At 44.6% G+C, this 27,685-nt stretch overlaps 1 protein-coding gene across 3 annotated transcripts in view; it reads left to right on the forward strand.

Moving 5' to 3' along the window:
• capn15 (calpain 15) overlaps nucleotides 1–27,685 on the forward strand; it is a 251,189-nt gene that overhangs the window by 175,301 nt on the left and 48,203 nt on the right. For 2 of the 3 annotated variants that reach the window (XM_068003574.1, XM_068003576.1), the window contains exon 3: nucleotides 14,241–15,780. In XM_068003574.1, the coding sequence (XP_067859675.1) occupies nucleotides 14,263–15,780 (1,518 nt within the window). In that variant the 5' untranslated portion in view covers nucleotides 14,241–14,262. Of the gene's footprint in view, nucleotides 1–11,100; nucleotides 11,223–14,240; nucleotides 15,781–27,685 lie in introns of those variants that run through there. The other variant, XM_068003575.1, reaches the window with a different exon arrangement.

A 27,685-nucleotide genomic window follows, 5' to 3' on the forward strand; every position in this document is an offset into this window, starting at 1 on the left:
ATAAACTTCGATCAGATCACCCCTTAACCTTCGAAACTCCACAGAATACAACCCCAATTTGTGTAATCTCTCCTTGTAACTTAACCCTTGAAATACAGGTATCATTCTAGTAAACCTACACTGCACTCCCTCCAAGGCCAATATGTCCTTCTGAAGGTGTGGTGCCCAGAACTGCTCACAGTACTCCAGGTGCGGTCTAACCAGGGTCTAATCAGTGTACATATGGAACCTGACGTTAGGGTTAGGGTTGTGTTTTCGGATGATGTCGCCAAGTGGCCAGATGTAGATGAGAAATAGGAGTGGCCAAGGATACAAACGTATAAATATAAGGATTTAAGCATATCATACATAATATATCAGTGAGGGGTCTTCAAATATGTGGTACGTAATCTATCAGAGGGTTCTTTTAAACATATAGTATATAATCCATCAATGAGGGATTTTTAAACATATTGTACATAGTATATTTAGTAGATCTTCCGTGGCAATGCTCAGATGTAGCACGTTTGTTTTTTTTTAACCATAGTTCTGCTCCGGGGGCTGGAGTTTCTAATCCTGCTGTGTAACAGCACCCTACCCATGGTCCTTGCTCAGAGGCCAGCAACGCCTCCCAGAGTGGTTTCTGCCTCTTTAACCAATGAAAAGGGAAAGGAAAACGAACAAAGAAGAAAGATGTTGACAACAGACAGGGTCCAATTCTACTCCACCCATTGCCAAGTCCAAGTGGGGCAGAGTTCCAGGAAATGGGCGCGTTGTGAGTGACTTTGCTGGTTTGTGGTACAATACAAACCTTTTGATGTCAGTTGCTTGGTGACGCCCTCCCAGCTGTGTGTTTATTTCCCCACAGCAGCCTCTAATATTCTTCTGGTTGTTTTTAACGCTGTCCTGTGATTGGTCAGTGGAATGTTACCACCTTCAGACCAGGGCTAGGCATGAGAAAATTGATGACTTGCATCAGCGTTTACTTCCCATTAGTCCAGAACATTTTGTGTGAAACTAGGCAAAGTACTGGTGGTTCCAAGTCTGTCACTGGAAGCGGATGTGGAGATGCCGGTGATGGACTGGGGTTGACAATTGTAAACAATTTTACAACACCAAGTTATAGTCCAACAATTTTTATTTGAAATCTACAAGCTTTCGGAGGCTTCCTCCTTCGTCAGGTAAATGTTTACCTGACGAAGGAGGAAGCCTCCGAAAGCTTGTAGATTTCAAATAAAAATTGTTGGACTATAACTTGGTGTTGTAAAATTGTTTACAACTGGAAGCGGAAGCAGTTTGAGGTGATACATCAGGAGTATTGTGCAACATTAAAGCACTTGCTTGAGAGTGATTCCCCCTCTACATAGTACATCGATACACAAGGAGTGTCAGCTGGCTATTCGACTATGGAGGCCACCACAGCTGAGCCTCATCCTACCTTCCCCCTGACGAGTGCACGCACATACACATTTCCAGCAGGGCACTGGATAGCAATCTGGAATGGGAAGCCTGGCCGATTTGCCTTTCCTAACTCAGCATCGACCTAGGGCCTTCCTCCTTTGTGGTTTGAGGGCTGTGCATCTTGTTTTTACCTCTAAGCCAATGGGAGATCATTGGTTACTTTTCTAACATGCTGAAGGTTTATGAGCGTTGAGCTGCAGTGACCTCCGGCCATACAACCCTCCGAGATCTCTGTAACCCCCTCAGGCCCTACAACCCGCCGAGATCTCTGTAACCCCCTCAGGCCCTACAACCCGCCGAGATCTCTGTAACCCCCTCAGGCCCTACAACCCGCCGAGATCTCTGTAACCCCCTCAGGCCCTACAACCCGCCGAGATCTCTGTAACCCCCTCAGGCCCTACAACCCGCCGAGATCTCTGTAACCCCCTCAGGCCCTACAACCCGCCGAGATCTCTGTAACCCCCTCCGGCCCTACAACCCTCCGAGATCTCTGTAACCCCCTCAGGCCCTACAACCCGCCGAGATCTCTGTAACCCCCTCAGGCCCTACAACCCGCCGAGATCTCTAACCTCCTCTGGCCCTACAGCCCTCTCTCTACCCTCCTCCGAGAGCGCCCCACCCTCCTCCGAGAGCGCCCCACCCTCCTCCGAGAGCGCCCCACCCTCCTCCGAGAGCGCCCCACCCTCCTCCGAGAGCGCCCCACCCTCCTCCGAGAGCGCCCCACCCTCCTCCGAGAGCGCCCCACCCTCCTCCGAGAGCGCCCCACCCTCCTCCGAGAGCGCCCCACCCTCCTCCGAGAGCGCCCCACCCTCCTCCGAGAGCGCCCCACCCTCCTCCGAGAGCGCCCCACCCTCCTCCGAGAGCGCCCCACCCTCCTCCGAGAGCGCCCCACCCTCCTCCGAGAGCGCCCCACCCTCCTCCGAGAGCGCCCCACCCTCCTCCGAGAGCGCCCCACCCTCCTCCGAGAGCGCCCCACCCTCCTCCGATTCTGACTTCCTGCGCATCTTCGATTTTCATCACTCCACCATTGGCGGCCGCGCCTTCTGTTGCCTAAGCCCTAATCTCTGGAATTCCCTCCCTAAACTCCTCTCTACCTCTCTCTCCTCCTTTAAGACACTCCTTAAAATCTACCTCTTTGACCAAGCTTTTGCTCACCTGTCCTAATATCTCCTTATGAAGCTTGATGTCCAGTTTTGTTTGATAATCGCTCCTGTGAAACTCCTTAGGATGTTTTACCACGTTAAAGGCGTTATATAAATGCAAGTTGTTGTTGAAGTTCCCATTGCCATCCACTGAAAATATTTGTGGGCAGTTTGGCTACACACACTTACTGTATAAATGCATTAATATGAGTTGTTGTATCGCACATAAATCCTGACATGCTGGGCTGAGGTGTAATATATTACACCTTTTTACATATTTATATTTCTGAATATCAAATGGTGTTCTGTCCTCATTCAATTAGTGTGTTTGTGCGCACGTAAGCAGTTCTAGGAGCTTCATCCCATAAATTAATTGGTGCTGTAAATTGACGGTATTAAGAAATGGAATACTATAACAACAGTAATTGCACTTCAAAGTTGTGTGATCTTGTACTTTTGTTCAATCAAACAGGATATAAAATGGTCACAGCTAAAATCTCCTGCTTCAGATCCTTTCCCCCCTTTGGGCCTGTTTATTAATCCATTGCCGTCACAATTTTTTTGGAAACAAAACAAAAGTTTAGAATTTCCACATTTCGGTTAGTTAATTAATTGGATGTCCTTCAGTGAGATGTTAAATTGAGGCCCTGCCTGCCTGCTCAGGTTGGCGGTGGAGACCTTGTGGTACTATATGAAGAGCAGGCAGTTATCCCAGTGTCTTGGCCAACATTCCTCCCTCTGCCAACACCACCAAAGAACAGATTAGCTGCTCATTAATTTAATGGCTGTTTGTGGGATCTTCCTGTGTGCCAAATGACTGCTGTATTTGCCTCCATAACAGTCACTGAACTTCAGAGTAATTTATTGTACGTGAAGCAGTTTGAAATGTTTGATGGGCATGATAAGGTGCAATGTGAATGGAACACTTCTTTTAAAATCACGAGCTATTTTCAGACCAAGAAGAATAGTCAATCAAGCTCCAGATAATTGGGATATGAGTGAGGACTTTGAGACCCCCTTAGTTGGGAGTATCCACCTGCCAGGAAATGTTTTGTTTCCCAGTAAATTTCAATGACTTTGCTGTGTAACATTCAGCATTGGTTGTAGGATAGAAACTCATTACAATTAATGTAACATAATTGAGAATGTGCTTGATTTGCTAAGGAAACTCATCTCGTAAATCAAGATGTTAGATTTTTCTCTTTTCTCGGCTCTACAGGCAAGCATTTGTAGTGAAGTGTTAACGTGATGACTCTAGGTCAGGAAACCCTACTTTATCTCTATGTAAAACACTGCGAAGTGCCGGGGACAGATCTATTTGTGGCACCTTTATCGCACCTTTATGGTGTCCCAAGGCACTTTATAGCCCAAGAAATACTTTGCAATTACTGTTTTATATAGGCAACCACAGTAGCAAATTTGTGCTAAGCCAGGTTCCACAAATAGGAAATGAGGTGAATGACTGGTTGATTTGTTTTTTTTCCTGGATTTTCACAGCTGCCAGCCTTAGTGAATTTGGCAGGTTTACTTTGGTGTTGCCACTGGCTGAGTGAGGGCAAGATATTAGGAACCAGTGGCACTAACCAGGCATAAAGCCAATATAAAAATTGCTGACACTTTAATGTGGAATTTATTTTTAAACCTTTTATTCTGTGTCATCCTTGTAGGGCCCAACTAAAATACAATTACCCCTGCAGAAGTATAAAATCTTACAAAGCCCGGAGAAGTAGGCAATGACATAAAATATTGAATTAGAAGAAACATAGCTTCTCCCAAGATTTGTAGACGAGGCCATCTTGTTAGGCTTGCATTACAACAGCAGCTAGAGAACTGGACATGTGCGGCCCTGACAACTATGAGCTGATTGAACAGCACTTTTTGTGAGTCTGATAGCCACATCCCCTGCAGCATGTCGACTGATGTTAATAAGGAGCTCATTACAAAGCGGCTGATCCGTACACTTCAGTGCAAAGTGTCTGTGCCTTATCAAGCTCGATAAGTAAGACCAAATCCATCAGCTCTGCAGCTTATTGAGCGCCTCAGGCACAGATTTATCTTCAGATTTTTCTTCAGTTGCAATAACCCATTGGAATTTTATAGCCACCCAAAAGACGTGATGTTCTTCTTTAAAAACACTGGAATATTGTGCACTGATATCTGTGGTATTTCAACACACTTTGAATCACTGGTGGGAATCAATATTTTCGAGAATGCCTAACTGAACTTGGCATCTAAAATCCATCCTAACTGAAAAACGTTAGTGGTCAAATAGTGGCTACTCAAATTGTAGTTTCTGATTAAACTTCACATTCTAGAGATTATGATAATACACATTGAAGTCTGTTTGCTTTTCCTCTTGGGTTTTGGGATATCTCTTATGCCGCAGATTAGAAAGCTGCTGTTGAGCATTTGATGTTTCTCCCTCGGTGAATCTGCCCGGGTCATTCTGTAGAATGTGTTACTATTGAGAAAGGGCATAACATGGGGGCAGTAAAGTAAAAGAACATTTCCCAGCCACTTCGCACCCTCTGCCTTCTCTCCTGACTGTCCTTTAGGTGGTTTTAGCAGAGCCTTGTGTGTTTTTTGGTGTAGTTAAAAGAAAGACATGGGGAGACGGTGGGAAAGTGGAGTTGAGGTAGAAGATCAGCCATGATCTGATTGAATGGCGGAGCAGGCTCGTGGGGGCCGTAAGGCCCACTCCTGCTCCTATTTCTTATGTTCTTAGGAGCATAAATCATTTTTTTCTCGCTTGCTCTTTCTCACTCACACTTTCATACACACACACGTGCGCACTCCCACATTCTCTCATTTGCGCACACGCTTCTTTTCTCGCTCACACTCACACACACGCTTCTTTTCTCGCTCACACTCACACACACGCTTCTTTTCTCGCTCACACTGACACATAAGCACGTACACTCTCACACACACTTTTTCTCGCTTACACACTTTTTCTCGCTCACTTTCACACATACTCTTTTTCTCACTCTCTCACACACTTGCACACACTCGGACTCGCGCACACTCTCACTAAATATCTATCTAATTCATGGAGAAAATATGTAAGTTTTAACCCCACCAGCACTGTTTAAATTGTGCCTGGGACTGAATTGGGAGGTAGCCATGTAGATTTGTCACTGCACATTCATGTGCTCCACCTCCAGTGAAGGAAACTCTGACCTATATAGAATCTTGCGCGAACAAACCCATGAGAAAAGTTCTGAACGGTTGGACCTCATAGTATATATAGGGTTAAAGGACAACCGCTTCAGCCACTGTTCCCCATAATAATGTACTGTATAACTATTCGGGAGGTGCCAACCCTGCTTGACCTGCCTAGTGTAATTTACCCAGTGGTGGTTGTACTAATTAGGCCTTGGATTGCTGATGGGAATGCTATGATTCAGCCACTGCTGGTACTTGAGCATTACGGAGCTGTGAAAACTGTATTTACATTTAAAGGAGAAGGGAAGGTTAGGGAGAGTGCATTTTGTTCAAATCACTCCTTTATAGAGGAAAATGATGGCTTTACCAGATATTTCTTGACTTTTGTCTTTTAAATATCAATTTTCCAGTTAATCTGAAGGTCCTCAGGTAAGGTGACAATTGCTGGGAATGCCCCAGTACATCCATTGCACAGAGCAGGGGATTGCAACATCAGACCAGAGGTGTCTAGAATCATAGAAAGGTTACAGCACGGAAGGAGGCCGTTCAGTCCATCGAGTCCACGTCGGCTCGATGCAAGAGCAATCCAGCTAGTCCCACTCCCCCGCCCTTTCCCCATAGCCCTGCAAATTTTTTCCTTTCAAGTACTTATCCAGTTCCCTTTTGAAGGCCATGATTGAATCTGCCTCCACCACCCCCTCAGGCAGTGCATTCCAGATCCTAACCATTCGCTGTGTTAAAATGTTTCCCCTCATGTCACCTTTGGCTCTTTTGCCAATCAACTTAAATCTATGTCCTCTGGTTCTTGACCCATCCACCAATGGGAACAGTTTCTCTCTATCTATTCTGTCTAAGACCTTTCATGATTTTGAACACCTCTATCAAATCTCCTCGCAACCGTCTCTGTTCCAAGGAGAACAACCCCAGCTTCTCCAGTTTATCCACGTGACTAAAGTCCCTCATCCCTGAAATCATTCTAGTAAATCTCTTCTGCACCCTTTCTAAGGCCTTCACTTCTTTCCTAAAGTGCAGTGCCCAGAACTGGACACAATACTCCAGTTGTAGTCGAACCAGTGTTTTATAAAGGTTCATATTCCATATTCTAACCCCAGCAAACTGCACGACTTGGGCGTACCTGAACTTCCAGCCTTTCCAGGGTTCAGCAGACTTTGAGCTGGTAGGAAAGGGACTGTATTTGAGGGTCTCCACGTTGGCAAAGAAATTGACCACGTTCTTTTTAAAAGTCAAAGAAATATCTGGCAACGCCATTATTCACTCCTATTTAAAAAGTCACAGTGCATTGAATGTAATCCTACTGCCCCTATACTTCCCTTCAATCACAAATAATGGGAGGGGGTCCTAATTGAATAAATTGAACAAAATAAGATATTGAATTTAATGATGGGACTTTGTGAGGCAGTGGGTTAGGTACATTGTCCTCTGGGAAATATTTCTAAATCTAGTCCACACTGGTAGGATGTAGATTACTTCATCTGATGAACTGGGGTAGCCTCAACTTAGGTGTGGATTAACACCCAGTCAAATATGGGACTCCTGGTAAAACTCACCATAACACAGAAAAAAGCTACACACAGCTGCTGGCTCTGTTTTATTTAAGTGTAGTAAATGGTGATATGATTTGCTTTTATTATTCATTCAGTGTGTAAACCAGGGGCATAGATGTAAAGTAATTGGTAGAAGGACTAGAGGGGCGTTGAGGAGAAATTTTTTCACCAAGAGGGTGGTGGGGGTCTGGAACTCACTGCCTGAAAGGGTGGTAGAGGCAGAAACCCTCATTGCATTTAAAAAGTACTTGAATATGCACTTGAACTGCTGTAACCTACAAGGCTACAGATCAAGAGCTGAAAAGTGGGATTAGGCTGGGTAGCTCTTTTTCAGCCAGCACAGACATGATGGGTCGAATGGCCTCCTTCTGTGCTCTAAATTTCTATGAATTTGCTATGATCTACAGGCCTATTTCTTGATGCATTTTACCACTTGTTCGTGTTTTAATGCATCGGAGGGGGAGGGATGTGCGTGGTGGGGGGAGGGGGGATTGCTCCTGGTTCCTGGGACCCTAAGAATTCTTAATCTGACTCTGCCTCAACCCGGTATTTAATTAGTGTGAGCCACTGTGACAAATCACCCACAGAATGGCATGGAATTATGCTAGCAGCATAGCTGATGAGAGCAGAAATATTACACTGATGCAGTTGGGCAGGGCACACTATCTGTGGTTCCCGAGCTTTGGCAATGTACCCAAGAGGCTCAGGCAACTCCATCCTATTTGCATTTATTTCTTCACTAGTTTGTCGTGTTTGAATTTTATAGGTTGGGAGGTTTGGAAAGGGCTGTTTTTAGCACTGTTGCCTCATTGGTGGATAAATCAGATTACCTGTTGATATCAGCAACTTGTGGTTTGTGCAAATTAATAGGAGCATTTATTTAAACTTTTTATGTAACTTGAGACTCGGTGTTACACACCTTGAAGACAGAAAGCTTAGACCTCTGCAGTCGGGCGTAAAGTTTAAGGACACTGGGAGGTAGAAGGAGCTTTACTTTTGTACCTGACTATGTTGCATCTGACCTGGAAACGCTCTTTGCTGACACAGGATGCCAAAGTGGAAAAAGTGTTCCGTTTCCCAGCATTAACATTGTGTTCAAAAATGGGTAATGTTTCCCATAAGGAATTTGAGTTCAGTCTGTCCCACACCCTGATGGCAGAAAAATAAAGGAATTTCAGCCCATCAGCCTGGGCTGGGTTCAAATCCAGCTCCCAAGGTGAAGGAACACTATCGTGATCCATTTAATCCCTGGTGTATTTCTTGATTTGAAAATAGAGGACAAACAGAAATTGAGCAGCAGAAGTTCGCCTTGTGTTTCCAATGGGGATGGGGGCACACCACTGCAATGGAGCAAGAATTACATCTCCTTGCACTGTAGATGCTGCTTGACAAATTGGTCTTGACACCTCAATTCTTAAGTGTGAAATTCTGTGCTCTTTTGCATAAGTTTTGTTAGCTTGAAATCAAAAATTGCAGAAAATCTACATCTCGCAGAATATGAAATTAGAAACTTTGACAAGTATCGGAGAAAAACAGGAATGAGGACTCAGAATTTCAATCTGCCTGATTTTAGTTTCTGCATATGGAGTCTGACTGTATTCACCAAGGATGTAATTTGATGTTATCTTTGTGATACTCTGTTAAAAGAAAATGTAAAGCTTGTACTGAGTAGAGAAACGTGGGCGTCCTGAGGAACTCCCCATCCACACCTTCACTAAGAGAGGTTTTCCATAATTTGCACAGGTTTAGGGACCCAGAGGGGGCATCAATATATGCCTATCGGCTTGGCCTATGGAGACCTACCCCACCAATATTGAAAGTGCATGGTTAGAAGTTGCAATTGCAGCTGCTAGACAACTGCACTCTTCAATTGTTGCTGCTGATGCTTTGAATTTTTCTCTGCATTAGAAATGAGGCATTTACAGAAGACCAGTTTGCCCCTATTTGAACCACTCCAAACCTGCTTTAACAATGGGCAGAGATGACTGATATGCTATATTTAAGTATTCTATTTCTTTCTCTCTATACGAATATACGTAATTGATAGGCAGGAAAAGACCAGCTGGTCCATCAAGCCTGCCCCACACCCTGATGGCCAGACCATCATAACTATTCGCATCTTCCCTCCCTCGACCTCCCTTCCCCACACCCCCGCCGCCATGTAAACTCTTGGGAGAGGCAAAAACAGAAGAAACCCAGGGCTAACAAGGGGGGGAAAAAACACTCTGGAAAATTCCTCTCCAGCCCCCTCAGGCGATCGAAACCAGTCCATGGACCGGGTGTTATCTATAAAGACACTTACTTTCTATATGATGCGATCTCTGCCCCAGTCAGGAACTAGTCCAGCTCCCTCTGGAAGGTAGAGTGTCAGCACCCATCACACTAGCCGGCAATGTATTCCAGAGGCTCACTACTCTCTGGGAAAAGAAGAACTGCCCAACATCCAGTCTATTCCCACTCTTGCATAATTTAAACTCACGTCCCCTGGTGCTCCCCAATCTGTTAAACTGGAATAATCTATCAACAGGGACACTAACCAGCCCTTTATACACCTCTACCAGGTCACCTCTCAGCCTATGCTGCTCTAAAGTAAATCGGCCAAGGTCCTTGAGCCTATCGGAGTAGCTGAATTTCTTTAAGCTAGGAATCATTCTTGTACCTCTCCTCTGGATCTTTTCCAAACCTGCTCTATCACCCAGCATGTGGGGGACCAAAACTGGACACAGTACTCGAGATGCGGTCTGACCAGCGACCTGAATAGTGTCAAAATGGTGTCCTTTTGATTTATACTGTGTGGTTCTATTAATACAACCCAATTGCTTGTTAGCTTTAGCTATAGTTTCTCTACATTGGTCATGACCACACGGACATTCACCACATGGACTGCAGCAGTTCAAGAAGGTGGCTCAAGGGCAATTAGGGATGGGCAATAAAAGCTGGCCTTGCCAGCGATGCCCACATCCCATGAACAAATTTTTAAAAAATGAACCTTTAGTAATCTGTGCACAATAATACTAAAATCTTTTTGTCGCTCAACCTATTTCAGTATTGTTCCCTGCAGATGGTGTGTCTCTCTCTCTCTCTCTCTCTCTCTCTCTTCCCCCCCACCCCCCACACAGGAGCTGATTTGCCACTGTTTCCAGCTGTTCTATCTGTACGTGACTGATGCCAAACAAAGTCAAAATGCAATTTGAAACTCTTGGTTGAGGCGGTGCCCCATCAGCAACTTTTGAGGAGTTATGTCTGGTTTATGGGTGTCATTTTCTAGACTTGCAGTTGCAGTCCACTATAGAACCAGCGTCACGGCATCCACAGTCCTCCATCATTTGGAATTTAATTTTCAGAGGATGGGGAGATTGGCTGGTTGCTGTGGCATCAAATACCTTCATTTAGTCCTGTGGCATTTATATCTTATAAGATGCTGTTTCAGGGAAAAGCACACCTTCAAAACTGGGTGAAATACAACTGAGAATGAGGAGCCACACTAGTGTGCTCTCTCCTGTAAGTCTAGTTTAATTCCTGTGAACTGTTCAGTCATAAACATTTAGTTAATAATCCTAGATTTTTTTTTTTTAAATTCTTTTAAATAGTCTTTTTAAAAATCTGGCAAGGTTCATAAGTAAGGGGTTAATCAGGAAGTAGATTGATGTATCCAGTGAGTTAAAGTGTTCAATCTGAAATCCTAATGCTGTGTTCAGGGAGTCAAAGGGTTAACAAGAAAGAGTCCTTGTGTATTCACAGTCAACGGGTTAACCAGGAAGTGTTCTCGTGCAGTCGGCGATCGTGTTTCCATTCCTGCCTTTTAGGTTAAACGCAGCCTTATGAATGCTATGCAAATTGGAAAGCAGATAGTCTGAAGTATGCTGTGTAAGATTACTTAATATCTTTGAGGAGAGCAATCAGTAGTGAGGTACGTTCTTCCTGTGGTTGATATTTCGGCGGGGCGATTGTGCTCAAGGTTGAGTTTGCTTGTGTTGAGTTTTTGGTTCAAGTCCCAGTGTACTGTAGAATGAGGAACAGGGTTGAACTTCATTGTAATCTGGTTGTGGAAAGGTAAAATCTTTACACTTCTATTTTTCTTTTCTTTTATTGCTCCCCAACCCTTGGATCTTTTAACCGCGCCTTTCCCCCCTCATTAGTGGGGGTGGGGCTCCAATAGTGACTTGGTGCAATAAGCTGTGGTGAACAGTTTGAATGCAGCCTTGCTGGCTGACTCTTACAGCACTGGTACGTGGATAGTGTAGTGGCTGCACAGTGTCAACAGTACGCTACAGAAATGAAGAGGCAAAATCAGAACCTTTGGTTTATAAGAATTTTTTTTTAATCTAATGTGGCCTCAGAGCAGTCGGCACAGGTACAGCAAGTTTGGTACACTTCCCATTGCTTCTCCAACAAGGGTTGGGATATAAGAAGAAACTGTTTCCACTGGCGAGTGCGTCAGTAACCAGAGGACACAGATTTAAGATAACTGGCAAAAGAACCAGGAGGGAGACGAGAATTTTTTTATGTGGCGAGTTGTTATGACCTGGAATACACTGCCTGAAAGGGTGGTGGAAACAGATTCACTAATAACTTTCAGAAGAAAATTGGATATATTCTTGAAAAGGGAAACTTTGCAGGGCTGTGCGGAAAGAGCAAGGGAATGGAAACAACTGCTCGCTCTTTCAAAGAGCCGGCAGAGGTACGATGGGCAGAATAGCCTCCTTCTGTGCTGTAAGATTCTGTGCTATAAGATTCTATGACTGACGTACACAGGTACACTAAAAATGTAGCAGCAACTGTAGGCCACGAGTCTCCACTTGCTTTCAACAACAACAACTTGTATTTATAAAGCGCCTTTAATGTGGAAAAACGTCCCAGTGTGCTTCACAGGAGAGTAATTGGAAAGAAAAAACTCCTGGACAGACTGGCAAGTGGAGATGCATCAGTCCTTGTAGGGAAGGGAAGCAGCTTGCCTCTGAATGATTGAGAGCTCACCATGTGGGAAAATGGTCACAAGAACCTATCTCCTCCTCATCATTGTCCTCCTTCTCCCTCCTGTGAAGCACATTGGGATGTTTTTCTACATTAAAGGCGCTTTATAAATGCAAGTTGTTATTAAAAGCAACACAAGTGGAGACTCGTGGCCTACAGTTGCTGCTGCCCCATTTTTAGTGTTCCCGTGTACTCAGCTGGTACCTCATCACTGTACTTTACTTTGAGTCGTTTGTCATGATGCCGATGAAAAGGAATAAAGCTGCCCAGGTAACTCCTTCTGTATGTAATACAAAGACTAACAGTCAGGATCTGACTAATTAATCTCAGAGTTGAGAAGATATCAATTTGTTTTTTGTGATGTTCTCCCAATCCCTCAATATGTTACTGCAGCCCCTGTACTTTCCAAAATACTTACACATATACAGAGCTGTGAGAACGCTGAATGTGGTCTGAAATTAATAGCAGAGGAGGCAGCAGAGGGTATGATGGGTAGAGTCGTGTACGTCTGTCTCAAACCTGGGGACTGGGCGGTTGAACCGTGGGCTAGCTACTGGTCAGATTCATTTTTGTAATTGAGAAAACCTGCTGAACAGTGTGCCTATCGTATCTCTGTACACCACTTTACGAAGGTCACATTGGTAAAAACCCTACAATTGTGGCATTGAATAAACTGCTCCTCTATAGTCATAGAGTGTGAGACAACAAACACAAGGTTATACCACAATCTCTGCAGACTTGCTCACTCTCAGTCCACTACACAGGATTAAAGCAGGAATATTGCCCAGAGGTTAACTTAATTGGAGGTTTAATAAAGCTCAGATTGTACATTTACCGTTCTAAAGTGATTCTCTTCTCCTTCCCACCAATGGCATATAATTGGCTGATGGGTTGAACCTATTACAGGGTTGAACCTATTACAACACAGTCCAAGTAGAATCTATCACCCGTGCAGCAACAGCTTCAAATATTTGATTAATCCTTTTGATGAAATATTTGAATTCACACCGGAAGATCAGCTGTTTTAACTCTACGATAGATGGGCTCATGTTCCAGAATACCCAGAGCCCGCATACATACACCTGCCCAGTACTGAAGGGTCTACAATGTTCAAAACAAACATTGTAGACCCTTCAATATTTATTGTAGCTATAAAACGTGTCCAATTCCTGACTCCTTCGTGAGTCGAACATTGAGTCATACCCACACGCGTGCACACAAACATCGTTTTCTTTTCCATGAGCACATCGACTGGCTGTTGCTTCTTCACCCCAAGTGCAGTGTCCTCAGTAGGACAGGCCTGCTGATGTGGATTTAATTTCACAACATTTGTTGTAAATGTAGCTGTTCTACTGACATTGCTAACTAATGCATGTGATTATTGTTCCAAATTGCTGCAGTGTCATTGAGTGCCTGGGCCATGAGGGAACGCTCCCTTTACCCCAATGAGTTGGGAGTCTATGTGTGTGGTATCACCTGAAGAACATTACCACAGGCTCCACTGATGGCTCAGTTGGTGAAATCACTGAGCCGTGCTGACCATGATGGCCCAGCTGTGAGCCCTGCTCTGTTGAGTTAGCTGACCTCAGCCAGGGTGGTGGGAAGGGCAGTACATTTGGCCTCAAACTGGGGATGATGAAAATGAGCAAAGGGTTCCCGTTCATAATCAGTGTCCCGTGACCCCTGCTGAAAAGCACCTTGTGTGGGTATCTGGTAAGGATGGGATTGGGCACGCCTGTGATGCTGTTGAACAGCTGCTTGACACGCTGTCCAGGCTCACATGTGAAGAATGGCCATTTGAGAGAGGTTTTTGGAGGGCTCTGGTCCTGTGCGATTGCAAATGTCAGTGCCTTGGTTGGGGTGGAGGCGGGGTAGAGAGGAGAGAGAGTTTTAAGAATAATTAAGTATGTGGCGCACAGTCAATTAATGGTTGTGTATTTTTTTTTACCCCCAGTACCTCTCCGTTTCCTGGTGCCATGGCAACAACGAGTGAGTGGCCATGTACTCGATGCACTTTCTTGAATCCCGACGTGTTGAGGCAGTGTTCCATATGTGAGGCCCCCCGAGAGAGGCCGGACTTCAATGACATCCTTCGACTTAGCACAGAAGAGCAGCAGTGGGCCTGTTCCCGATGCACTTTCAGGAACTCCATCAACAAGAGCCAGTGCAACGTCTGTGGGTCTTCTCAGACCCTTACTCCCATCACGCCTCCCGCGCCTACAGCAAATGGGCATCCCAAAAATCTGACCGCTGTGGTCGAACATAGAAGTCCCGCCGCACAGGACTGTGGGAGATCAGCCAACGGTGACGTCAATGGTAACTGCTGTGAGAACGGCGCACAAGACGCCTCCAAAGCTTGGGCCTGCCAACGTTGCACTCTCCACAACACGCCGTCAGCTAACTCGTGTTCAGCCTGTGGGGGGCCTCGCAAACTATCACTGCCCAAGATCCCTCCTGAAGCTCTGGTTGTGCCTGAGGTCGTGACCCCAGCTGGCTTCCAGCTGCCGTCGGGACCGCCATCAGTGACGCCTCAGCTCGGCAACTCAACCGACCCAATGGAGGCCGACTTGTCCCCAATTCGGGACACAGCCACAGACGCCGAGAGTCCAAGGTCTCCAGTTGTCAGTCCGCTGTCGCCAATGATCCAGAATAACCCGGTGCCACGGAGCCGAAGGGAGGTGCCACCGGCCGCCAAATTCCAGCTGCCCGCTGCAGACCCACCTGTGCTATCTGGCAGCTCGGTCACCATGTCTACCTCCAGCACCTCTCTTCCAGTTGCCAGAGGTGCTTCCCAGGGACTAGTGAAACCGTCCGCAAAATTACAAGAACTCTTCTGTACCAAGAGGCTCAGTGTTTTAGATGAGGAAATGGAGTCATCGCCCAGTCAATGGAAGTGCGCGTCTTGCTCCCTCATCAACTCTGCTGCAGTGTCGAACTGTGAAGCTTGCAGAACGATGAATGGTGGCGACATCATAGACCTAACTGGAGAGACTGTGAGGTTCACCCCCTTTAGTCCCTCCAGCCCAGACTTTACCACATGGTCCTGTTCGAAGTGCACTCTGAAAAATCCCACTACCGTCCAAAAATGCAGTGCCTGTGGTTCCTCCAAACTCCATGGCTTTCAAGAACATAGTTACACAGAGCGAGGGCCGAGGTGCCCGGACTGCAATGTGGAGAGGGGCCTGAATGGGTCTGCGTGCGCCGCATGTGGGGGCAGGTCCTCGGCGGCGCGGAAACCCATCAAACTGTTCCCTGTCCAGCCACCTTCCTCTCGGGAGAAGTCTAATGAGTGGTCCTGCCCTGCTTGCACTCTCCTAAATGACTTGAAGGCTAAGCATTGTGCGGCCTGCCATACTCCACAGCAGTATTTCACACTGAGGAAGGGCTCAAAGCCACTGAAGAGGCGGGAAAGCATTCTTGTAGAAGCACGGAGGAAGACTGACGAGGGTGAGGCCAAAGAGTTGTGGGAGAATATTGTGAAGTTCTGCCGGGAGGTAAGCCTGATCTGTAAAACGAACGAGTAACGCGTATAATGGTGCAGGTAGACTCTGATGATGTATTGCCACTTGTAACTTGTCAACCAGGTAACTACTAAGTAGACTTGCAAATGAGCTGATTTGCAGCAGCATTGCAAATACCCATTGTGCACGAAACTACCAGCTCTGTGCCTGTACTTCATTGGAAGGACATAGGAACAGGAAGAGGCCATTCAGCCCCTCGAGCCTGTTGTGACATTCAATAATATCTGTATCTGTATCTTAACACCATTTACCTGTCTTGGTTCCAAAACCCTTAATCCCCTTGCCTAACAAAAATCTATCAATCTCAGTTTTGAAATTTTCAGTTGACCCCCAGCATCCACAGCTTTTTGGGGGGAGAATTCCAGATTTCCACTACCCTTTTTGTGAAGAAGTGCTTCCTTACATCGCTCCTGAACGGCCTAGCTGTAATTTTACGGTTATTCCCCCTTGTTCTGGACTCCCCCACCAGAGGAAATAGTTTCTCTCTACCCAATCAAATCCTTTAACCATTTTGAACACCTCAATTAGAGCACCCCTTAATCTTCTATACTCTAGGGAACACGAGCCTTGTCCATGCTTCAATCTGTCCCTAATTACAGTACAGAATCTAGTCAGTAAATACAAAGTTTAATATTGGTCACTAGATGAAATGTATTGAAGATGGACGTTGGGGCCCTTTAACCATAATAAACCATCAACTGTTGACGGGTGCGTAGTTTATAAGTGGGGGAAGCACGACCGAGTTACAATGGCCCTGGTTTATTTTTTGTACTGAGCACCACTACCATGCAAATCTTTTATTGGTACAATGAATAGAGTGTGATTTATTTTGTATAGTCAGTAATTGTCTTACTCTGTCCCAACGCAGTCTATTCCATGTATGAAGAATAATGAAGGCATGAATTACACTGTAGTCATCTACCTGGGGGCTTCGGAGGAAGTCATGTAGTGAAGATTGAGCAGTTTAGAAATACTCTCTGAATTCAGATTTCTAACACTGCTTTGTAATGCTTGATGTATTTAAGAGTTTGGTATGAAAGTATTATCAGGTAACTTAAGGTGAAGGGCATTGCCAAATTTGTGAAACTGATGCAGTGAAATCCAGTGTATAAATCACTGCCCTCCTTTACAGTGAAAGTTCTATCCTTTGGCCCAACTACTTTACGCACTTTGTCAGGGAGAAATGTAAAGAGGTTGCTTTGGTGTTGCTGTCCTTATGCCCAACCTTCCTGGACCCATATGTAAAAGACCTTCCCTCCATCATAAGGTCAGAAATGGGGATGTTCGCTGATGATTGCACAGTGTTCAGTTTCATTCGCAACCCCTCAGATAATGAAGCAGTCCGTGCCCGCATGCAGCAAGACCTGGACAACATCCAGGCTTGGGCTGATAAGTGAGTGGCAAGTAACATTCGTGCCAGACAAGTGCCAGGCAATGACCGTCTCCAACAAGAGAGAGTCTAACCACCTCCCCTTGACATTCAACGGCATTACCATCGCCAAATCCCCCACCATCAATATCCTGGGGGTCACCATTGACCAGAAACTTAACTGGACCAGCCATATAAATACTGTGGCTACAAGAGCAGGTCAGAGGCTGGGTATTCTGCGATGAGTGACTCATCTCCTGACTCCCCAAAGTCTTTCCACCATCTACAAGGCACAAGTCAGGAGTGTGATGGAATACTCTCCACTTGCCTGGATGAGTGCAGCTCCAACAACACTCAAGAAGCTCAACACCATCCAGGACAAAGCAGCCCGCTTGATTGGCACCCCATCCACCACCCTAAACATTCACTCCCTTCACCACCGGCACACCGTGGCTACAGTGTGTACCATCCACAGGATGCACTGCAGCAACTCGACAAGGCTTCTTCGACAGCACCTCCCAAACCCGCGACCTCTACCACTTAGAAGGACAAGAGCAGCAGGCACATGGGAACAACACCACCTGCACGTTCCCCTCCAAGTCTCACACCATCCCGACTTGGAAATATATCGCCGTTCCTTCATCGTCGCTGAGTCAAAATCCTGAAACTCCCTTCCTAACAGCACTGTGGGAGAACCTTCACCACACGGACTGCAACGGTCCAAGAAGGCGGCTCACCACCACCTTCTCGAGAGCAATTAGGGATGGGCAATAAATGCTGGCCTCGCCAGTGACGCCCACATCCCATGAACGAATTTAAACAAAAAGTGACTTAACACGGGCTGTACTTCTGACTGTGGGAGTAGTGCACAATCACACTCCTGGTTGAACTGATGAACACTGGTTGAGTGACTAGAACCAGTTGTTCGTTTAGCCCCTCTGTCAAGAATAGAATGGTGCTCCCGTAAATGCACTCCATCGCTACATGGAACGTGACCAGCACCGATCAACCAGTAGAATAAACATCTTTTTATTTTTGGATTCAAAAGCCCTGTTCAGATGATAGATTTATTGTTTCGTTGTGATTGAAGCTGCCACAGATGACGGTAGTAGTCATTATTTGGAACATTCCCAGCCTGTTTCAGCAACAGCTCAACTCTGTAAAGTCTGGAGGGTCAGAGAGCCCTGGCCAATATCGCATTCTACCAGGTCGATTTCAGAAACAGATTCCCTTGTTTTCCTATTGCCTTGAATCCTCAATTGACTCATTGTGTCTCATACTCTGATGTTCAGATGTAACAAAAAGGTGTGGCTTCCAATAATTGAGTGGATAAAAGAAAGAAAGACTTGCATTGATATAGCGCCTTTCACGACCTCAGGATGTCCCAAAGCGCTTTACAGCGAATGAAGTACTTTTTGAAGTGTAGTCAGTGTTGTAATGTAGGAAACACAGCAGCCAACGCTCACTGTCCAGACTGAATGGCCACTTGGGCAGCGGAGAGGAAGGCTGCTGGCAACTAGGGATCTATAACTCAGCAAGAACCTGTGCCTTCAGGAAAGGGAGGGGATTATGTATCATAAAACAAAAGAAAGAGACCGCGGGTCAGACTGAACTGTTGGACTCACACAGTGAATGTATAAGACTGATAACATTAAAATGACTTTATCAGTTATGTTCAACATTTATAGCTTTGCAAATGTTTGAAAGTACAAATATTTGTTTAGAATAAAACTGGTTCCTGTTTCTAATCTGGATAGAATGGTGCTGGAGCTGTGAATGGAAGCAGGAGGACGAGAGCACCCAGCTTCTCCACACGTCGTCAGGGAACAGGTTACTATGGGTTACCAAAAATAAAAAATGTGTTTAGCCTAAAGGTGGATCTATTTTTGGGAACTGTTGGGTAATTCCAACCAATGCTTCAGGTTTAGAGACGGAAATCCAGCTACAAAATACTTAGAGGTGGATTTGAAAATCAGGAGGTTGCGTAAGATGAAAGCTTTTGATAAGGTGTATTGATAAGGTGCCCAGCGGTGAATGATAGGCATGTTATATATATGTCCTCTGATTGTTTTCTCTTTAAAATAAAGAAATTGCTGGAAAGCTTATTCACACATTTTTCGATAGCAGGATCCGATTTCTGGCAAGTTAATTCAGGATTTTTTAAAATACAAATGTGGATTACTACAACACCTCGCTAAATATACCCAGGGTGGAATAGCTGCTCAGAGTCCCAATTGAATTGTAGACCCGGAGGGCTACAAAAGTCACCTAAAATTCATGCAGAGTTTCGGATCGTGTAAGAAATACATTGGGACAAAGACATTTTGAAACTCATGTGGACTGACTGAATTTTTATTGTTGTTTTAAAAGTAATCATCTTTTCAAAGTAGTCTTTTGCTTCTGTGTAATCATATATTTTGTAAGTAAATTCGATTACTAGTTTTAGTCTGAAAGATGTGGTCTGCAACATGGCATTTCCAACCTTCAGAGAGGACAGGAGTGCATGATGAGCAGTCAGTGCAACCTATGATGTGAAATATCACTAATGGGGTAATCCTTATTGCTCAGGTATGCCACTCCTATTCATTATACGCATAGGTTTCTGATCACAGGAGATGCAGATGTGTCTGTGCACTTTCCTGTGAAGATGAAGAGAGAGATTGTGGGAATTTTAACAGCAAGACTCACAAATATAATCTTTGTTCGTCTTCGTATTTCTTTACAACCAGCAGGACCACTTATTTAATTGAGGCTCTGAACTGCTATTCCACCCTGGGTACATTTAGTGAGATGTTGTAGTAATCCACGTTTGTATTTAATTCAGGATTTTTTAAAATACAAACGTGGATTACTACAACATCTCACTGTACCCAGGGTGGAATAGCAGTTCAGAGCCTCAATTAAATAAGTGGTCCTGCTGGTTGTAAAGAAATACGAAGACGAACAAAGATTATATTTGTGAGTCTTGCTGTTAAAATTCCCACAATCTCTCTCTTCATCTTCACAGGAAAGTGCACAGACACATCTGCATCTCCTGTGATCAGAAACCTATGCGTATAATGAATAGGAGTGGCATACCTGAGCAATAAGGATTACCCCATTAGTGATATTTCACATCATAGGTTGCACTGACTGCTCATCATGCACTCCTGTCCTCTCTGAAGGTTGGAAATGCCATGTTGCAGACCACATCTTTCAGACTAAAACTAGTAATCGAATTTACTTACAAAATATATGATTACACAGAAGCAAAAGACTACTTTGAAAAGATGATTACTTTTAAAACAACAATAAAAATTCAGTCAGTCCACATGAGTTTCAAAATGTCTTTGTCCCAATGTATTTCTTACACGATCCGAAACTCTGCATGAATTTTAGGTGACTTTTGTAGCCCTCCGGGTCTACAATTCAATTGGGACTCTGAGCAGCTATTCCACCCTGGGTATATTTAGCGAGGTGTTGTAGTAATCCACATTTGTATTTTAAAAAATCCTGAATTAACTTGCCAGAAATCAGATCTTGCTATTGAAAAATGTGTGAATAGCTTTCCAGCAATTTCTTTACTTTAAAGAGAAAACAATCAGAGGACATATTTAGCAACGTTTGTATATGGGTGAGGTGATACTCTTGTCTACTGCAGGGAAGTCTAAGAGTCAATTATAGAAACTAAAATGGAGTTCAAAGCTGGACTCTAAACTTGCACATTGCAATAAACAAAGGAAAAACTGCTGTATATATTCTCCTGTCGGTAGGCCTTTGGATAACAAACTGTCAGGCCACAATGGCTGAGATCAGCTAACACAACAAAGACACAGGATCGGACCTGGTTCTAGATGGTGCCTTCTTAATTCAGATTCAATGAGCCAGCTTTTGGTGTTTACGCTACTAAATTCGACTTGTTTGCCCTGACACGACACACGAAAACTGGGTCTACGAATCTGCCGCCCAGATAAGGGAGACAGATTCAGGAGTGTGAGTGTTGGGGGTGGCCAGGTCACAGACACTGGTTTCACGGAATCAGAATTAAAACAGTGCCAACGTGAAAGTTGCTATTTACATAGGAGCATGGCGATTGCTGCAGCTTCTGGGGTTGGTGAGTGCATCTTCAGTGTTTCCCACTCCAGGGATTTGAGCACAAAAACTAGGCTGACACATCACAACAGTACTGAGGAAGTACTGCACTGTCGGAGGTCCCGTCTTTTGGTTGAGATGTTAAACCGAGGCCCCGTCTACCCTCTCAGGTGAATGTAAAAGGTCCCATGGCACTATATCAAAGATGAGCAGGGGAGTTCTCCCCGGTGTTCTGGCCAATATTTATTCCTCAACCAACATCACTAATAAACAGATTATCTGATCATTATCACATTGCTGTTTGTGGGACCTTGCTGTGTGCAAATTGGCTGCCGCGTTTCCTACATTACAACAGTGACTACACTCCTAAAGTACTTCATTGGCTGTAAAAAGGCTTTGCAACATCCTGAGGTCGTGAAAGGTGCTATATAAATGCAAGTCTGTCTTTCTTGAATTCAGCTCCTTCTCACTGTAAGGCTGAGTAATTCTTCCAGCCGAGTATTTATCAGCTTTGTCAGCACTCTGTTTTATTTACACATGCGGGGGAGGGAGTGAAACATCATCTAAAAGTGTTTTTAGAAGGCTTCTGGAATTAGAGAGGAGGTGGTACAGTGGAGGAATTTAGGGAGGGAGTTCTGGAGGGTAAAGGCATAGTGAGTGAAAGATTAGCCTTAATGGAGCAGAGAAACACAACTGAATATCTTCCGCCTGGGATTTTCCCAGTGAGGGGGAATAAGGAGTTAACCCAATGCTACAGGAGAAACTGGACACGAGGTTTGTTTCCACTGAGAGTAGCTAATGATGTCTTTATCAGTCGATAGATACACTGGAGTTGATGCTTTTTATCTTGTTTGCTTTATCAGGCGCACAATTATTTCAATCAAATTTGTATATGATTTGATTATTGCTTAAAAATGAACGGTCTACAGTGTAGTCCTGGGCTCAGGCAAGGAAACGGTCACCCTGTAGCCCCACATGTTGGAGTGTGTGATACCGTGTTTAACACACAGACTGGAATGAGCTGTGAGGCACTAACCCGTGACCTGAACTCTTGAGTTACTTGCGTCCTTGAAACCTACCTTAGCCTGTGTCATCTTTTATTATGTACATAGATGCGATTCACTGGGGGGGGGGGCGGAGGGCTGTAATACGTCCTCCCACGTTTGGCATGTTTCCCAGCCACAGCATCATATTGGGCAGTGATGATAGACAGCCAAAGGCATCATTTGAATTGGAGTGTTGTTTTACTGTATGACCTAGATTGCAGTGAGATCTGATTTTTTTATTTCACTGCATGTCGTAGGGTATAAACATACTTCTTGTCTATATTGAGCCTGTAAAAGTGGCTATCTGGGAGTGACAGTACTCTAACTGAGAGGATTCACACGGTTTATGTGTGAGGGATAATAGGATTATAATGTAGCTGGTTCAGATTGTTGCCTTTTTGTTTCTTTTTACCCTTTTTATTTCTGGTCTCTGTGTTTATCGACTCTCTAGGTAAGCCCCATTGCTCAATGTCCTTTTGAGTGTGCTTATGTTTGCCCTGATATCTCTAAGTTTGATAGCATGCCCAGGAGCATATGCCAGAGATTTACCACCGGAGGAGAGAAAATAAAAGCTGCTGTTACCATGGCATTCACGGGATAATAACTCTATGCTTCATTGGTAGAAACCTCCCCTCATAAAAAAAATCTTTTAGGTCAATTGTCCAAAGCAACCAAGTTCTCTCTCCCGTCAGCCTGCTTCGACTCGTGCCTCTGGAGTCGGGAGTACCAGTGGTCAGCCTCCCTGTGGGCAGCTGCAGAGAGTTACTGCTAGGCTGGGCTACTTTGTCCAACGTCCTATCACCTTGCCAGGAGACACCGCAGCCTCCCCTCAGCACGGGGAACTGAGCAGCTGGGAGGATCCATGACACGGTCTTAATTTGTCGACCCGGTTAGTGCCTCTTTTGGTTGCCCGGGAGCAGGGAAGAGATAAATCACTTGGAGAAAGGGTTTGCCTTCTCTCCAAGGAAAGAGACAGCACTCTGATTTCAACTTCCACGTCTGTAGTTTACCAAGGTGGGTAATTTGTACCGGTTACCTGTGAATCTGAATTCTGGCAGGTTCTCCTGCAAATGGAGCATGCTGTATTGTACTGTCTGCAAAGGCACTGTAAGAGTTGATATAATATCCTGTCAAATTAACTGAAAAGGCAATTTGTCACGGTGTGTAATCCAGACTATTCTTCACCTTCTGAACAAGCAGTTCCTCCCGACTAGCTAGTTCTCAGCATAAAGGATGAGGCATTAATTAATCACTGGAGCAGACGGGTCACGATGATGATGGTGGATATATCAATATTAGAACTCACTGTGAGGATTCAGCTGGAAGCCCTATGTACATTGGGAAGTGCTGAGGTATATTCTTCTTTTAGTCAGCATTAATTTTGAAATTCTGGTACGAGGAACTGAAGCACAAAACAGCAATGGGGTAAATTGTGATGAAGTCGACGCCCCCAGAGATGGAGAGAGAGGCCATCAGCAATGCTCAACCATGGCCTAATTACTAATTACTGATCGCTGCTCTGCAAATTGGAAGAAGGGGTGGCATTTCAATTGACGTCACAGAATTTCTTCCATGTAAGAATAAGAGCACTGACCATGTTTCAGATGTGTATCTGTAGAATGTGACATTTGGTAGAATGCACTTAAGCCCTCACCTACCGCTGAAGCACTTCAGAACTTAGTTTTAAAAACAGTTTTGAGTGCAGATGTCTCAGTATTACCCAAAGCAGAGGTTTACAAACTGTGCGGTGTGCCAGCCCAGGGTTGGGGGCACATCAAGGTTATTGGAGGATGGGCTGGCAAAGAACGAGAGTCATCAATGCAGCCTGGCAGAGCCAGAAGAGGATGGAATCAGAGGTGAGGAACCCATGTTTGTGGTGGGAGCCAAAGGTGATGCTTTTGATCTTCCCACTGTTGAGCTGGAGGAGTTATGACCCATCCTGTTTGCAACCATAGCATCTTATTTGACCCCGAGCTAAGCTTCCATCCCCATATTCTCTCCATCACAAAAACTGCTTAGTTCCATCACTGTAACATTTCCCCTGTACTTCCTGACCTACTTTTGGTTACCAGTCCCCTACATCTCAAATTTAAAATTCTCGTCCACATGTTTAAATCCATCCGTGGCCTCACCCTTCCCTACCCCTGTAACTTCCTCCAGTCCTACAATCCACCACCCACCTCAAACTCTCTGTTCCTCTGAATCCAGCCTCTTGTGCAATTGAAAGTTGATTTTAAAGATGGGACAGCGTAGATAGAAACAGAATGTTTCCAGTGGTTGGGAAGTCTAGATTGAGGGGAACATAGATACAAGATTCAGATCTGTGACGAAATGAAAGCATCTATTTCCCTCTGGAGTTGTTAGTTATTGGTCTGGGAGCACTATAATCACTAAGTGTACATGTGCTGTTGCATAATGTAGACATGATGGTGATTGTGTTGAATTTTGGTGGTGCTATTATTATAATAACTCTAGCTTCTGCAATAATACTGGATTACTCTGATTTCAGAACAGTCTGCTAGTCTCCTGAAGCTTTTTTGATGCACTCCTTTTGAACTGGAAGTTATGTCTTCCATTATGTTTGAGTTCAGAGTAAAACGAGACTGCAAGGAGAGCTGGCGATAGCCTGGTGTGCTTAGGATGTTTGTTCTGCAACTGTACCTCATTATGCCACCAACTTGGAAACCTAAAAATCTCCTGTCTCTCTGATGTCAGATGAGCTTGATCATGGTTGATTGAGGTTTGTGGGTGTTTGTGCGATGAACGGAAGCCTCACCAGGAAGACACTGCAGCGGTGATATCCCAGGTGCAATTTTCTAGTTACCAGTCACTCGAGTGATTATTTCAAACATTATATATTATCATCTCGATATGGAGCTCAGAAAAAGAAACAGAATTGCAGAGTGGGTTTGGGAGATGTGATTGGCAAAATTGAGGTTGTTCTGTTTCACACCTGCGTATCAAGGCGAGAGAACTAACTCAGTTGAGACCCTTCATTAGCCCCCTATCCATTAAAGGTCCTTATTCAATTTGTATTCTAGTCAGACAGTTGTTTTTAAGTAATGTATTATTGTGCTTTAAAGAGCATGGCTTGCAGACATGTACACTTATTAATGATTTGCAGAATGTGGGCAACACTGGCAAGGTTGCATTTATTGACAATCCCTGGTTGCCCTAAGAATGTGTTGGTGGGCTTTCTGTGTCAGTGATTTGTGTTTTTTAACAACTGAATGACTTGCTTGACCATTTCAGAGGGCATTAATAGTCAGCCATGTATTGTAGGTGGCCCAGAGCAGGTAGACATGGCAGGTTGTCTTCCTTGAAAGACATCAATGAACCATTCAGCTTTTTATGACAATCTAGCAACTTTCAAGGTCAGTATTGTTCTGGTGCCAGCCTGTAAATTGCTTGATTTATTGGGTCCAATTTCATAACTTGCTGTGGTGGGATTTGAAATTACTGCCTCTGGATTGCTGGTCCAGTGGCATAACCACCACGTGACCGTACCCAACACTTGTGCTGAATTAGCTCATCTCAGCAAGGGTGGTGGAGCTGCCATGACTGGCACTGGCATTTTTGGATTAAGGATGGAAAATCAGGTAGGGTTACAGCTGGTGCGAAGTGTCCACTTATGGTGTCCGTCAACACTCACTGGGCTCATACACAAAGAATAGGCTCTTGGGTGAGGTACCAGAGGGTGCATATGGAACCATTCTCCAGCACAAGTCAGTGCTGGCAGAAGAGGGCCAGGGGTGGGTACAAACTTAGAGGGCCTCAGGTCACAAATGATCAGATGCAACAGGAAAGCAGACAACCAGAAGCAGTAAATGCACTGTTGTGACTTGCAAGCGAGTGAACTGATTGTTTTTAACTCATTCACAGCCAGTAAGAAACTTCCTCAGTGGAATCAGCCAGTGGAATTTTCAATTTATGAAGTGATTGGTTCAGCAGCGAGCCTGAGTACGGATTTCTTTGAGACTGTACAGAATCCAATTGCCCATCATCGGACATTTTTAACATTCATATTCTGAAAGCTGTTCAGGAAATTTATTTCACTGAAAGTTAAATCACCATTCTGTTCATGGCGATCTATATCTGACTCAGTGTCTGCCAGGTTACAATCAATTGCTATAAGATCAATAATACTTTGTTTTAAAAACCTAAGTGACACAAATCCATAATAAAACCATTGTTGGAGATGTTATTAGGAAGATTGATTCACATCATGGATATACTGAATTATAGGATACTATTTCAATACTCTACATTAAACTTTCTCAGAGTTAAGAGGTAATTTGTGTTTGGCCCAAATATAACAACTTGAATTCGTATAGTGTCTTTAATTTAGAAAAACATACCAAATGGTGGGGTAAAATGAAACTGACATCGAGCCATTATAGAGTTAGTGGGGGACCCTAAACTTGGATGAAAAGGTGATTTTTAAGAAGATTTTTTTAAAGGTGCAGAGAACAGTAGCGAGGTGGGAGAGTTTAGGGAGGAATTCCAGAGAATTGGGCGAGGTGACAGAAGACTCTAGCCCACCATTGGTGGGCCAAACGGAGAAGGGAATGCACAGAAAGACAGAGTTGGAACTCTTAAAGGTGCAGGAGGAGACATAAGGTTGGAGAGGCTCGGTGGGGCAAGGCCGTGGAGGGATTTGGGGACAGTGGTTTAAATTCATTGCGTTAGAGGTCAGCAAGGACAGGGTAACGATGGGATACAGGCAACTGAGTTTTGGACAAGTTGGAGTTTGTGGAGAATGGGAGCCCAGCAAGGAGGACATGGGGGGAAAACCGAGTCTAGAGGTGACACAAGTGGAGGATTTGGCTGACTAATGGGAGCCGCAATAGTGTTTAGCATGGTCACGGCAAGTTTGGCAATGAATGATTGTACACCAGATGTGTTTGAGTTAATGGCCCCCGAACTTGAGAGTGAAGGTGAGGACTGCACTGGGGGATTGAAGGCAGAAGTCACTTAATAGGTATACAAGGGAATATAACTTTTTGGGGGGAAAAAACTTATAAGTCTCCTTGCAACTCCAATATTTCAGTGTATTTTTTTAATCCCTGTTGAAGATTTTTCTGGTTTTGACACTCATCCTGATCTTTGCTGAAAAAGAAACTAATGTTCTGAGAGCTTCTAGATATTCGGGAGGAAATTGCGGGTCCCCTAGCAGAGATATTTGAATCATCGACAGCTACAGGTGAGGTGCCTGAAGATTGGAGGGTAGCAAATGTTGTGCCTTTGTTTAAGAAGGGCAGCAGGGAAAAGCCTGGGAACTACAGACCGGTGAGCCTGACATCTGTAGTGGGTAAGTTGTTAGAGGGTATTCTGAGAGACAGGATCTACGGGCATTTGGAGAGGCTGGGACTGATTAGGAACAGTCAGCATG

The sequence above is a fragment of the Heptranchias perlo genome, chromosome 22, assembly GCF_035084215.1.
Source record: "Heptranchias perlo isolate sHepPer1 chromosome 22, sHepPer1.hap1, whole genome shotgun sequence".
Taxonomy (NCBI): Eukaryota; Metazoa; Chordata; class Chondrichthyes; order Hexanchiformes; family Hexanchidae; genus Heptranchias; species Heptranchias perlo.